Source organism: Podarcis bocagei (assembly GCF_964188305.1).
Source record: "Podarcis bocagei genome assembly, chromosome: 10".
In the NCBI taxonomy this organism is placed as follows: Eukaryota; Metazoa; Chordata; class Lepidosauria; order Squamata; family Lacertidae; genus Podarcis; species Podarcis bocagei.
This window is the reverse complement of record NC_138135.1, coordinates 11,880,163-11,893,736: the sequence shown is the minus strand read 5'-3', so window position 1 is coordinate 11,893,736 and position 13,574 is coordinate 11,880,163. Positions and strand designations below refer to the sequence as shown.

At 42.9% G+C, this 13,574-nt stretch overlaps 1 protein-coding gene across 3 annotated transcripts; it reads right to left on the bottom strand.

Annotated features, from left to right (window-relative positions):
• Positions 1–2,657: 2,657 nt before the first annotated feature.
• Positions 2,658–12,918, bottom strand: ATP5F1C (ATP synthase F1 subunit gamma; the record flags this gene model as incomplete). 3 transcript variants are annotated; one of them, XM_081210490.1, is made up of 10 exons in its annotated part: positions 12,689–12,918; positions 11,303–11,337; positions 10,852–10,983; positions 8,374–8,578; positions 7,129–7,272; positions 6,793–6,857; positions 6,137–6,292; positions 4,851–4,947; positions 3,956–4,000; positions 2,658–2,805 (listed from the first exon to the last, which is right to left on the bottom strand). In XM_081210490.1, the coding sequence occupies exons 1-9, from the start codon at positions 12,742–12,744 to the stop codon at positions 3,994–3,996; spliced, it is 897 nt and encodes a 298-aa protein (XP_081066616.1). In that variant the 5' UTR covers positions 12,745–12,918. The 3 variants fall into 3 exon arrangements, with proteins under 3 accessions (XP_081066616.1, XP_081066617.1, XP_081066618.1); XM_081210491.1 differs by lacking the exon at positions 3,956–4,000 and having other exon boundaries at positions 12,689–12,917; XM_081210492.1 differs by lacking the exons at positions 2,658–2,805; positions 3,956–4,000 and having other exon boundaries at positions 4,847–4,947.
• Between the last annotated feature and the right edge of the window lie 656 nt (positions 12,919–13,574).

Genomic DNA, 13,574 nt, shown 5'->3' with positions numbered 1-13,574 from the left:
AAGGGAAGAAGGTATGAAGAGGGAGGAGCAGAGACAGGTGCGTTGGCATAGTCTCAGATTACTTGGGAAGAACCCAGTGAAGATTTAGGCAGCTGTTGGAAGGCAGGGACCTTCACCCTCTACAACTGCAAGTCCTACTGAGAAGAGTCACCGTGCTCCTTAGGTCTGGCACACCTGGGCAGACCTTGTTTCTTCTAATAAAGAGTTAACTTCACTTACTCAGTGTGATTTATTACTGACACCTGTTATTCCCCCCATCCGTATAGTTAAAGCTATGGTTTTCCCAGTACTGATGTATGGAAGTGAGAGCTGGACCATCAAGAAGGCTGATCGCTGAAAAATTGATGCTTTTGAATTATGGTGTTGGAGGAGACTCTTGAGAGTCCCATGGACTGCGAGAAGATCAAACTTCTCCATTCTTAAGGAAATCAGCCCTGAGTGCTCACTGGAAGGACAGATCGTGAAGCTGAGGCTCTAATATTTTGGCCACCTCATGAGAAGAGAAGACTCCCTGGAAAAGACCCTGATGTTGGGAAAGATGGAGGGCACAAGGAGAAGGGGACGACAGAGGACGAGATGGTTGGACTGTGTTCTCGAAGCTACGAACATGAGTTTGACCAAACTGCGGGAGGCAGTGGAAGACAGGAGTGCCTGGCGTGCTCTGGTCCAGGGGGTCACGAAAAGTTGGACACGACTAAACAACAACTGCAAATAACCATGGATCACTTCATACAATGGTCAGACATAAATGTCAAGACATAACATGAATGTCACAGGTGTTTCACAGCACACTGATCAGGAATAAGAAACCTGCAGATCTCCAGGAGTTCCAGATTCCATCGACCCCAGCCAACAAGGCCAAGTATTATGGAAGCTGTGGTTCAGTAACATCTGAAGGACCATGTATCCCCCAACCTTACCAAAGATCCTCGTTGCTCCCACCAGCCCCAGCCAGAATGATCAATTGTCAGGGATAACAGATGTAGCCCCAAACCTCTGGAGGGCACAAGGTTGGGAAAGGCTAGTATATAGCTGGAAAGGTTGGCATCTGTCTTTCTCAGGAGACAATGGAGGATAACACCTTTAGGAGTGAAGTCAAACTGCTGAAAGGTAACAGCACCTGGTAGCAGCTTGTGAAATGGCTCTCAGTTGGACTAAGTATCGTATTTTTCTGTCTATAAGACACCCCCATGTATAAGACGCCCCTATCTGGGGGGACTCTGATTTAAGAAAATGGGAGATCTATCCATTTATAAGACACCCCCAAATTTCAGACATTATTTTTTAGGGGAAAAACCTAGTCTTATACACAGAAAAATATGGTATTTCTTGTGGCTAAATGTATATAACACTGATGTATTCTACATGTCAGAGCTAAATAAATTTCTATACTGTTTAGGTAGTTCTGATTCTATAATTCCCAAGAGAAAAGCTGCTGGTTTAGGTTTTTTTTTACAAATGTTATCTTAAACATCTTTTCCAATTCATTATATATCATTTCCCTGTAAGTTTTAACCTTATTACAAGACCACCACATATGAAAAAATGTACCTTTCTCTTTACATTTCCAATACTTACTCGATTTTGATTTATACTGTACATTTTTGCCAATCTACTAGGTGTTAGATACAATCTATATAACATCATATAATTTTCTCTCAAAACCATAACATGCTGCAAGTTTCATATCCGTATTAGTCATTCCAATGCTTCCATGCCAATATTCAGTGAGAATCTGTGGCTTGAGGTGTATATCGAACATAAGGAAGGCGTGTGAGCACATCTAACCTACTTACTGCATTGTCTTCACCCTAGGGCACGGCTGGTGAAGCTGTTGCCCTCCAGATATTGTCGGACGGATAGAACTCCCATCATTCTCAATCACTGGCCATGGTGGCTGGGGCTGATGGGAGTTCGGAGTCCAACCACATCTGGAAGGTTACACGCTTTCGCTTCCTGTTCTAGCGCAGAACCTTTACCCCCATAGCCCTAATTTAGCCCGGCAAGTCTCAGGGCTTGGACTGCAAACCACAGCCACGTTGCCCACACCTGCCATCATGTGATCTGAAGCTTAAATGCTCCCTATTCTTTATTTTCATCAAGAAGTCCACACTTTTAGAATCTGCCGGCTTTCTCTAGACCCCCGCATGCGAACAGAAGGCAGTGCCGAGTTCGAAAGCTCCAACCTCTTCATGCAACAGATTGAGAGCATGCTTTATCGATTTCCCGATTCTTCCTCTGAATTGCCAGCTTCAAAAATGTTCATCTGTAGAAGATTTATGCTCCAGCCTCACCAAAAAAAGCAAAGTGTTGCTCGGTCATCCACCTTCATTGTGACGTCAGGTGATCTGACAGGTGGGCAGACTCAGGTTACCAAATTTAGGACTGAAGCTGTAATACCTTAACACCAAATTATTTCACTAAGTTTTTTTCAAACTTACAACGGAGAGATTTTGGATGTTACCATAACTGCATAGCTCTCACTTACATCAAAGAGGCTTTTGCACACACACCCTTTCTGTCTCTCTCTCTCAAGGTGTCTGAAGAACGTTTTTAATGAGATTGACATGCTGGCTGAGAGCATAAGACACTGTTGTTTACTTGTATTGCAGTCCAGCCACCCCCAGTTCCACATACCCAAAGAACCATGCCAGCTCTTTTCATGTAGGACTTTATTATAATATGATTTACAAACAGTTGGGATTCTTTGCCTGAAAATCCTTCACAGAATGAGAGACCAATAATTTCGTCTCTCTAGAAAGGAAGCGGGATAAACTGCTTGCCAGAACAGCTTTTCTTCTTTACCTACAGAGAAAAACATTGCATTAAGGGAAGTTTGAATGTCACTCTGACGGGATCGGCAGCTTTGTTTACTAATTGCTAAATTGCTGCAGAACTTGAACGGTTTCTCATTTTCTCCTTGCTGTGTTAGTCCTTTCTTAAAAGTTTCATTTTAAAAATTCTAAACAGACCACGACAGCACTGTAAAACATTCCATAGAATGCAATGGACCTATTAAGTAATTTAAACTATGGAAGCAGTCTTTACATCAAACTGATCTCAGTCTATTGAAACTTTTAAACTGTATAAAAGGCATTGTACAGTACAATAAAGGTATTGCTAATAGAAATGTTTATGCAACTAATTTTTTTTTGGAAGACATCATCTCAGATGAGACATAAAGTATGTGTTGTTGTTTTTGTCAAAGCTATTGTCATATGAAAATGTGTACAGATTTTAGAGATCAATGCTTGTGGTTAATTGATTTCTGTTTCTTGAATCGGGTGACAGTCCTTTGCAAAAGGTAACTCACAAAAAGTAACTGTGGAAATATACCAGCAGATATGCCTATACTTCAAAGACCAGTCTGATCTGAAGGAAATCCTTTGCCTTTGTACAACGTGGTCATCGTAAGTGCCATGACCTAAGTGCAAGAAACTTTGCTGCCTGTTTCCTCAAAGCACTTTCTACACTCCCACTTTGCAGACACTTTAGGACAGGCTTCATGAGTAGGGAAGAGATGAGGCAGGACTATCTTTAAGAAAGAAACTGCCTTTCGATTATTTGCAACTCTGTAATTTCTTGAACTCCACTGATAATCCCACCTCAAGGATGAGACAACTGAACATCTTGCTGTGGAATTTTAAGTACAACTGCAATGTAGTATTTCCAGAACATTTGAAGCTACACAGTTAAAGATAGTATCAAGCATGTCTCTACAACACCCTTCCACCATATCTCTCTAGCGCTGTCTAGAAAAACATTGCACTTTGATCTCATTTCTGCCAAATGCGTGGATTGATTTTAAGCAAAATTCTGCAGGGTGCAAGTATTCATGCAATACCAGGCATTCATAAACAAGCACTTCTAGAACAAACATCCTAAGTACTTTAACTACATTCTATTTTTTATTTATTTCACCACCCTTTACATCTATTTTCCAGCACCACTTTACCTGTTGACTTTGGACGACCCTCACTTTCTGATTACCCCTTAGTTCCTAGTTGTGGAATGGTAAAAAAAAACAATACAAAAACATGCAGTGAAGCAATTAGCAATGTAAATTAAGGCAAAACATGCAATGCATAGCAAAAACACTGTTGGAAGTCAGATCAACTAAAGAGATATACTGATTAACACATGGATTAAAGTCACAATTGCTTTCCATTATACAAAATGCCATTTTTCTCCAGCTTAATTGCATGATTTCAAGGCATGCTGAGGATGCACTTCTGCATTCTGTGGAGAGAGCTTGATCCAAAGGAAAGCTGCAGACTGAACTTTTCAGGGGGAAAAAGTTTAAGTCAGCATAGAACCAACATAGGGAATTCACTGCCACGAGAGATGGAGACGGCCACTGACAGCCATCTAAACTGATGATTATTAACCATAATGGTTACATGGAGTTGCTGTGTTCAAAGGCAGCGTACCATTGAATGTAAGTTGCTGGGGAGCAAAGACCACTGAAGGCTGTTGCATTCTGTTATTGTCTGTTGTCTTGCCAAAGGCAAGCAGGGTTCCTCTCCATTCTTCCTCAGCCACCCAGGACCTAACAATGGGAACTTGGACGCAATGTGGCTAGTGTGCAGCCTTAATAAGCACCCTTCCAAAAAACACATGTGCATCAACTCAGGTGCAGGACACAGAGAAAAGCAATATCCTGCAAGAAAACTCCAGTATTAGCCAACAACCACTGCTGTATGTTTGGAATTAACGGGGAGGGGGTGGTGCCAAACTGTGCCATGCACTGATCACTGATTTTTTTTAAGCATAAATGGAAAATTCGCTGCCCCATTCAACCGCACGGAACAGAAGGCCTAAAGGTTGGAAACTCGTATGCCAATACTTACAGAGCAGCAGCACCAGAGATGATCTCAATAAGCTCCTTGGTGATGACAGCCTGGCGGGTGCGGTTGAATGTCAGAGTCAGCTTGTCAATCATCTCAGCTAGAAAGGGAGACGGGAGAAGTTCAATGACAAAAGTATCAATAAATCTTAAGCTACTCAACCATTTTACTTTGCCCACTGGTTTTAAGTAAAGAAGTGTTTTGAGTACGTTATATAATCTACTTTCTTGCTTGCTCAGAACCAAGGACTTAAGTTACTTTAAACTTGAAATTTTGTAAATATTGCAAATCGCTGAATATGAAAGGGTACAGCATCAAGGATTCTACCAGCTACTTTCTGGGCCAAGGGCTAATTTCTATACTGTCTTTTCTATCCACAACAATTTCTGTTATAGCTTTCCATTATAATGAACTCTAGCAATACTGTCTTCAGGCAAGTGCAGTGCAGTCCTATCTACAATGCTCAGAATCACGCCCTATTAAGTTCAATGGTGCTTACTCCCAAGTAGGTGTGCCTAGGACTGAACAAAGCCAAGGTCTTTTTGTAAAGCAAATAACTAAAAGACAGCTATTCTAGCTGGTATGTAAACATGTGGGATGTGAAACTTATAGCAGTCAAGTACAACATTCCTACAGTGGACATGTTGGGGGATGTTTTGTACCATTCAGGAGAAAACTTCCTGTTTCCTCCTGAGTTGGGACAGACTTGAATTGCATTTGACTTGAATTAGATGAAGCCTATTCTGGGCAGAGGAGCAGACGTTCCTCCGTGTTGTTTTGTTCTTCTTTTTCTCCATTTTGTGGTTCTGTATGTTAGGTAAAGTGACTGCTCAGTTGCAGTCACTTGGAACCAGTTCCCTTATGGGGCAGTTTATATAGTTATATACTTGTGTAACCTAAGTCTGCCTTCAGGGATCTATCTGTGAACCTGAATGAATCTGTTACACTACTTTTATATTCAGTTTAATCAGATTCTCGTGTCTATTCTTTTTAAGAGGGATCAGAAGGGATCTTACCAGGAATCTTGAGTAGTGAGGCCCAGACGAGCCAGCAACAAGCTAACCGCTGTGTAATTTTAAAAGGGGGATGTTTGGAACTGTGCTAGGATATGGAACTTGATAGCGCAAGTTAGGAAGGATATCATTAAATAATATATCCTCTCCTACCTCCCTAAACATCCCCACAAAACAGAATCTTGCCTGCTCTCCACTGGGCCTCTTATCTAAATTTTGGTAGTTTCTGCTTTTGCTGCTAACTTATCACTGTAAACTGCATGGAGAGTTCCTTACAAGCATTCTTGCTGGCATTGTCCATAGCAGTCATCCTTGCACTTTGCTCACTAGTAGTAGACTCCTTTAATGAGTAGTAGATGATGTTTGCCAATGTAAATTCCTGATAGTTTCGCAGGACATCTGCATCAATATCATCATAGATACTAAGGCTTTCTGAAAAACGAAGAACAATAATATAGGTGGCTTGTTAGTTAACATTTATCAGATACAGTAATAGCAAGCCAAACACATATATGATGGAATTTCAAAACCACTGCAGATTAGCAATGAGCTTTTTTTTTAAAAAAAAAAGAAAAACACACAGGAAATCCTTAGCTTTCCAGCTATAAGCAATTTCTATTTTACAAAATTCAACTGGCACTTGCACACTGTTAGCTCTAATCTTGCCTTTTAAAAAGCAAAATAAGAGGCAAAGAATACAATAGTAATAATAATAATAATAGTAACGACAATGTGTCTATATACAGCATCGATAATTTTAGACCAAAATTCTTTGCTTCCTACCCACACAGTGTGTGCCACAGGGCAATGGTTTGGCCTTTTGCAATTAAGCACTTATGGAAACACAAACTTTAATCAGCATAAGAAGCAATTGCACACAAGGGGGAAATGCCCCTAAAAATGCAGTTATTTACTAGTCAAAGTCTACTTACCAGCACCAGAAACAGTCTCAAGAGAATAGATGGGTTTCTCATCTGTCTTGTAGGAGATGACGGACCTAAAAGAAAAAGAAAGCTCTGCTGAACAGTTTTAGTGACATGGCTTGAGAAGATCTGCCTGCCAAATGTTAAAATCCAGACACACTTAAGCAGCATGCAGAACTTCCTCTATTATCCTGGTGGCGCTTGGAGCCACCAAACAGAAACCCACATTCAGACACCAAGCAGAAACCCACATTAAAACGCTAAACTATATTCAAATCTACTGACCTCTCCCTGCCCAAATCTTTTATTCCCCTTGAAAATGATGGAATTTATGCTTTCTCTTACCTGAACCGATTATAGATGACTGCTCCTTCATCAAATTCGTATCCAGAATTCAGCAGTTCCAAGGCAATGACCGACGCATCTCCAAAGGTGGGAGGCTTCCTCCCCACTTCCTTGAAGTTCAACAAGAAGTTCTTGCTGTGTGTCCTAAAACAAAAGCAAGCCCGCGTGTAAAGTAGACCCGGCCACAGCGAAACACGCTTGAGTTATTATCCAACTGCTATGAGTTCTACACGGGGCTGGTTTTGAGAAGCCCCCAGAAACTTCCCCTGGCCCATAAATGCAGCGGCTAATGAGGGCGGCACCCATTGCTAGTGTGATTCTCCCTTACTGAAATGATGGCATAGACAGGAATGTTTACGAATACCTAATGAAAGTTAATGATGATGATGATGTAGACAAATGCTCCCCACTAGGGACAGCATTCTGCAACTGGGGACCCACCACTGAAAATGTCCTGTCGCAAGTTGGCACCGACTGGGCAACCCCCCATGTTGGCACCACCACCAAGGTCTCTCCCCCCCCCCAGTTCCCCTCCCCTTCTTTCTTTGTATTCCAGTCAACTGAGCACCTCCATCCTTTTCACCATCCACTACATTCTGGGGCTTAAACCTGCCTCAACCTTCCAGCTTCTGAGCAATTAAGCCTTAGCCCTCAAGCATAGGTGCAGTGATCCCATGGTCCTGTCGGATGCATCCTACATATCAGCTCGCCCTCAGCAGTCTTCGGGTAAGTATCACTGCCTTACATAACAATTCTGAGCATATTCAGTTGCTCCTAAGACAGCGTTCTCAGAAGGAAGCTCATTGCAGCCTTTGGGATTAATGCAAAACTACCAGTGGAAAAGGATGCGGGTGGCGCTGTGGGTTAAACCACAGGGCCTAGGACTTGCTGATCAGAAGGTCGGCAGTTCAAATCCCCGCGACGGGGTGAGCTCCCGTTGCTCTGTCCCTGCTCCTGCCAACCTAGCAGTTCGAAAGCACGCCACTGCAAGTAGATAAATAGGTACCACTCTGGCGGGAAGGTAAACGGCGTTTCCGTGCACTGCTCTGGTTCGCCAGAAGCGGCTTAGTCATGCTGGCCACATGACCCGGAAGCTGTATGCCGGCTCCCTCGGCCAATGAAGCGAGATGAGCGCCGCAACCCCAGACTCGGTCATGACTGGACCTAATGGTCAGGGGTCCCTTTACCTTTTACCAGTGGAAAGCAAGGTTCAAATTCAAGGAAAGGGCTGCTGTTCCCCATTACCTCTGAAGTATGCCTCTCAGCTTGTCACCGATTCCGACTAACATGACCTCTTTACCCGCATCTGTGAGGGCGGTGACTTGGCTCTTGATATTTTTAGCCACAGAAGTGTGGATAGCACCGCAGAGGCCACGATCGGAAGACACCCCTATGAGAAGATACTTCTTCTTGTCCTCAGGGGCCTTGATTTCCGCTTTTTCATAAAGAGCTAGTAAAGAGAAGAGGGGGCACAGCCAACAGCAGGCATCATTAGCAGCCATCAAAATACAGCGGCATCAAAAGATACGTGGTAGAACTTCCTTCCCACCATCTGTCATGGATGCTTTAGCTGAGGTACCTGCATTGCGGGGGGTTGGACTAGATGACCCTTGGGTCCCTTCCAGTTCTAAGATTCTATGAACTACAGTACTTCCAATAAGAACCACTTCTACAAGTAATACTGCCCCACCACCTCTGTTACTTAATCAAATACCAACGGACGGATCAAGATCATGCAACAGAAACTATGAGCTTCTTCAGCATGATTTACTTTTCTGCATTTTGAAAGCTTGTTGACGACCCAATGTTTGAGTTAGCAAAACTGCAGCACACACCATTTGACATTAAGTCACAGCCTACATGCTGTGACAGGGAACCAGGCAGAGGGCCTTCTCGGTAGTGGCGCCCGCCCTGTGGAACGCCCTCCCAATAGATGTCAAAGAGAAAAACAACTACCAGACTTTTAGAAGACTTCTGAAGGCAGCCCCTTTTAGGGAAGCTTTTAATGTTTAATAGACTATTGACTATTGTATTTTAATATTTTGTTGGAAGCCGCCCAGAGTGGCTAGGGAAACCCAGCCAGATGAGCAGGGTATAAATAATAAATATTATTATTATTATTATTCCATCAGAATGAAGCGACTGTTGCACCTCCAGTAACAGCAGGTGAGACACTATATGCAATCAAGGACAAGAAGAGTGCAAGGTATTTTCCGCACAAGCACAGAATATGTCAATGACAGAATACAATGTTCTGAAATTTTCATCTTAGCAACAAAAGCCACTCTCAAGTTTCTAGTCATGACCATATAGATAGGCTCTTGAGTGTGTGAGCAATACCTAGCAAAGTGTTTAAAACCAAAGGGGGCTCAGAGGTTTTTCCAATAGTGATGGGGTAGGTGGTTCAACATCTTGAATAGTTTCTTATCAACCCCCTTGTAGCAGAAATACTTTAAACAATGTAAAATTACAATGGCTTGTATCCAACAAAGTTCTTTGGTGACGCTTGCACAACATAACTTCAAATTCATTTCCCCTCCTGCAATGTCATCCCCCGCTCCCCGGTTCTGGGGTTCCCAAACATCTTTGCACTAATGGGACGACTTTGTTGGGAACAATCCAATATATAAAAATATGCTTGATTCCCATACATTTATGGAGGCTGCTGATTTCAGTCTATTTTGGTGTAGAATTTGGCTTGGCAGTTTGAATTTATTTAGAACAATATTTAATGTTGTTTTGGATTACTTTCTTTAAAACAAAACTTGGTATTGTATTTTATATTTGTATCATTTTCTAGAATTCTTTATGAGTTTTGTATTTTATTATTATAAATTATTGTTCTCGAAGCTACAAACATGAGTCTGACCAAACTGTGGGAGGCAGTGGAAGACAGGAGTGCCTGGCGTGCTCTGGTCCATGGGGTCACGAAGAGTCGGACACGACTAAACAACAATTGTAAATCACTTTAGGGCATCTCTCAATGTGTGAAGCAATATATAAAAGTAAACAAGAAAGCAGGTAGGGAACCTTTGGCTCTCCAGATGTTGTTCACTGGTCATGCTCGCTATGGCTGGAAGGAATTTAACATCTGGAGGACCACAGGCTCTTTATCTCTGCTTTAAAGGACCAGGGCTTTATAAATCTAGAGAAACATCAAACTTTTGAGCTAACTTAACGTATCATCGTTTCCAATGGCCCATAGTTAATGCAAATTTTAAAGATGATTTGCAAGTCTACTTATAAGTAGTTCATCAGAAAGTTATGTCAGAAAAATATCCCTCCTGTTGGTTTCTGCTTTCTTCAATGTGCAGCAAATGCTTGTCACAAGACAATGTTTACATTCCACAGTCAGAGTTACTGTTGGGTTCCCATGGGAATGGGAGACTGGATGTGACGTACACTGGTTTCCTGTTTTTCAGTGTTCTGTCGTTTCTTTGTTAGAGAGGGAGTTGCTTCTCTGCTCTCACAGAGGCAAGACGTATGTCTGTATGCTCTCAGCATAGCTTGTAAATAAACTTCATCATGTAGCACATCACCTGCTTATCCTTTCGTTGCGTGATTACGCTCTGCTTGGGCTCAAGATAAGACGAGCCTGTATCAGCTCCAGATGGGCAGGAGCTGATCAAAATCTCACACCTCCCACCCCCCAAATTCCGCCCCCCCCCAATGATTTAAAGGCTATTCCTGAAGATCAGCCACAAGAAAGGCAACTTTGCTTACCCAATGCCCCGACTCCATAAACTCTGGCAGGCTTTAACTCTCTCTCTGCCCTGGAATACTTTGCTGCGGCAACCATCTTCATGGACTTGGTAATTTTCTGGATGTTCTTGATGGACTTTAAACGCCGGGTAACTGCACAGATGAGAGTGAATGAAGAAAGGGAGGATTTCAAAGAGACACTGAGAAAAAGAAGCATTAAAAAAGGATCTAATTGAGCACTGGTCTCTGTAACAAGTCAAAATCAACCCATCTGTAGAGCATTGGTGTTATGCAGCCAAATCTACCAGTGAAGGGATGAATAACCAGATGTTTGACTACAGTTCTCATCACCGCTGACCATTGTCTGTGCTGACAGGAGGAGGAGATGAACAGCGTCTCGAAGATCACAGGTTTACCTTCTCTGCAGTCGTTTTTGACATTTCAGGGTATGCATCTAGAACAGAATACTTACTATCTTTCAAAGTTGCCATATTCCTGACTTGGACCCTGAAAAAAAACAACACAAAACAGATACTTCGTTTCTTTAAATGTTATTTCCCGCTGGTAGAACGGTGATTCACAGTTTTTCTAGGTTCAGAGGCACATCTGAAGGCCTAAAGAACTGCTATAGGTACCAAAAAATAAATAAAAATAAAAATCACAGGTGGTACTTGGCAATAATAATAATAATAATAATAAAGCCAGCAGGCATCTGGGGAGAAAGACTTTGGCAATCCCACCTGCCACTGAACCAAATGTTTTTTGACTATACGTGATTTTGGTTTTAGCTGCTATCCCTGGAATGTTAACCCCAGCGTAACCTGAGAGTTGCCTGTATATATTTATCATATTCATATATATGCCAACAGTGAATTCATTCTCCGCAACCAAAACAGCCTCATCTATGCATAAGAGGCAGATACCAGCAGGCATGAGTGAGCCCCAAAGTTGGCAGATGTACAAAAATATATAAATCAATGGGGGGGAGGGAAATCCCCCCAAGGCAGCCTGAGGTTCAGTAGTCACAAAGCACTGGTGCTTTGCTGTTATGGGAGTGGAGTGACTAGGAACACTCAACACTGCAACATTTTGTTGCAGGGCTCACTTGCTATAGGTAGAAAACTATGGAGTCCCACTAAACAGCAAAGCAAAGATGCTAAAAAGCAAGCTGGGAAGTCGACAACCCATGCCAAAACGATTGGGCAGAAACCTTGACAGGAGGAGGGCAACCCTGTCACTCCTTTTGCAAAGGGAAAAGAGATATTTGGTGCAGATACACGGGTGCGCCACCCCTGCCCTGCAAATCCCACCACACTCCTTAGACTGGCGGTGGAAATAATGCCGGTTAAGCATTGCAGTGCAACAGCAAAATGCCGGGGGACGGGACGGGACACAAATTGAAAGATAATTATAAACGCTGCCCCTTCCCAGGATGTGGAGAGGAAAAGAAGAGGATGAAGGTTAAGCTTCACAGATCAGCCATAGACCGCTCTGCCTCCTTCCTTTTAGCAAATGTTTTGTGCCACTGGGGAAGTGGTAATTCTGTATTGATTTGTTTTGGATGTTTGTATGTGATGCCAATAAAAGGTTTGATGATGATTACAGACCAGCTGTTTTTTCTTTTTTTGCATTCTGACGGAAAAATGCAACTAGCAGCCTGAAATGTAGAAAATTATAACCTTGAGAGGGAAGATATTGGAGGTTGAATGGGACATATCTGCTGCCTAATAATAATAATAATAATAATAATAATAGCAGCAGCAGCAGGTCAGGTTTCAACCGTGGCTCGTGGGACCTCTGAGCATGTGCAGAGTGCCCTCTCTCATTGCCCCCTCGGAGCAGAAGGGCCTTCACCTACCATTGCGGCTGCGAGAGGGCTGCGGCGGCGGCGAAGGCGGCTCCCCGGGACAGCATGACGGCAGCGGCCTTTCCTCGTCTCCTTCCGTCCCCGCCTGCGGCCTCCCTTCTTCTCCTTCTCTTCCAGGCGCGGCCCTTCCTTCCCTCGCGCGCTGCCCGCCCGGACCCGGCGGCTTGAAGGTCAGAGAGCCACCACCGCGCATGCGCCGCAAGAGCTCCACCTCGGGCGCGGGGCGAATGGTAAAGGAGGAGAAGGCCACGGCAGGCGAGGGGAAAAGACAGCTTCCGGGTGAAAGGGCGCCGGAACTTGGAGCCTCGCTCTACGTTCGTCTCTATGGTCCGCCACAAGGGCAAGCCGGTCGGGTTTTACCTCTTCCGGACTCTACGGTTTAAACCTCTTATGCCGCGCAGGGGTGGACCATAGAGATGAGGGGCGAGAGCGGCCCTTCTCCCACGTGATCCCATAGAGATGGTCCATAAATAAATTTCAGCATCTGAATACATTGTACGTGCGTGTTTGTGTATAAATACATTATAGATTAAATACACTAGATCTATAGGTAGAGAGATGCGCATTTGATATATCTATCAAATATTTTTAGTCTATATATTATATCTATATATCTATATATCTATATATCTATATCTATATCTATATCTATCTATCTATCTATCTATATATATATATATATCGTAGCTGTCAACTTTTCCCTTTTCTTGCGAGGAATCCTATTCGGAATAAGGGTATTTCCCTTAAAAAAAGGGAAACGTTGACAGCTATGAGACATATATATATATATATATATATGTCTATATATATATAGACTAAAAACATTTGTTAGATATATCTATATAGACATTTAGACTGCGCATCTATAGATCTAGTG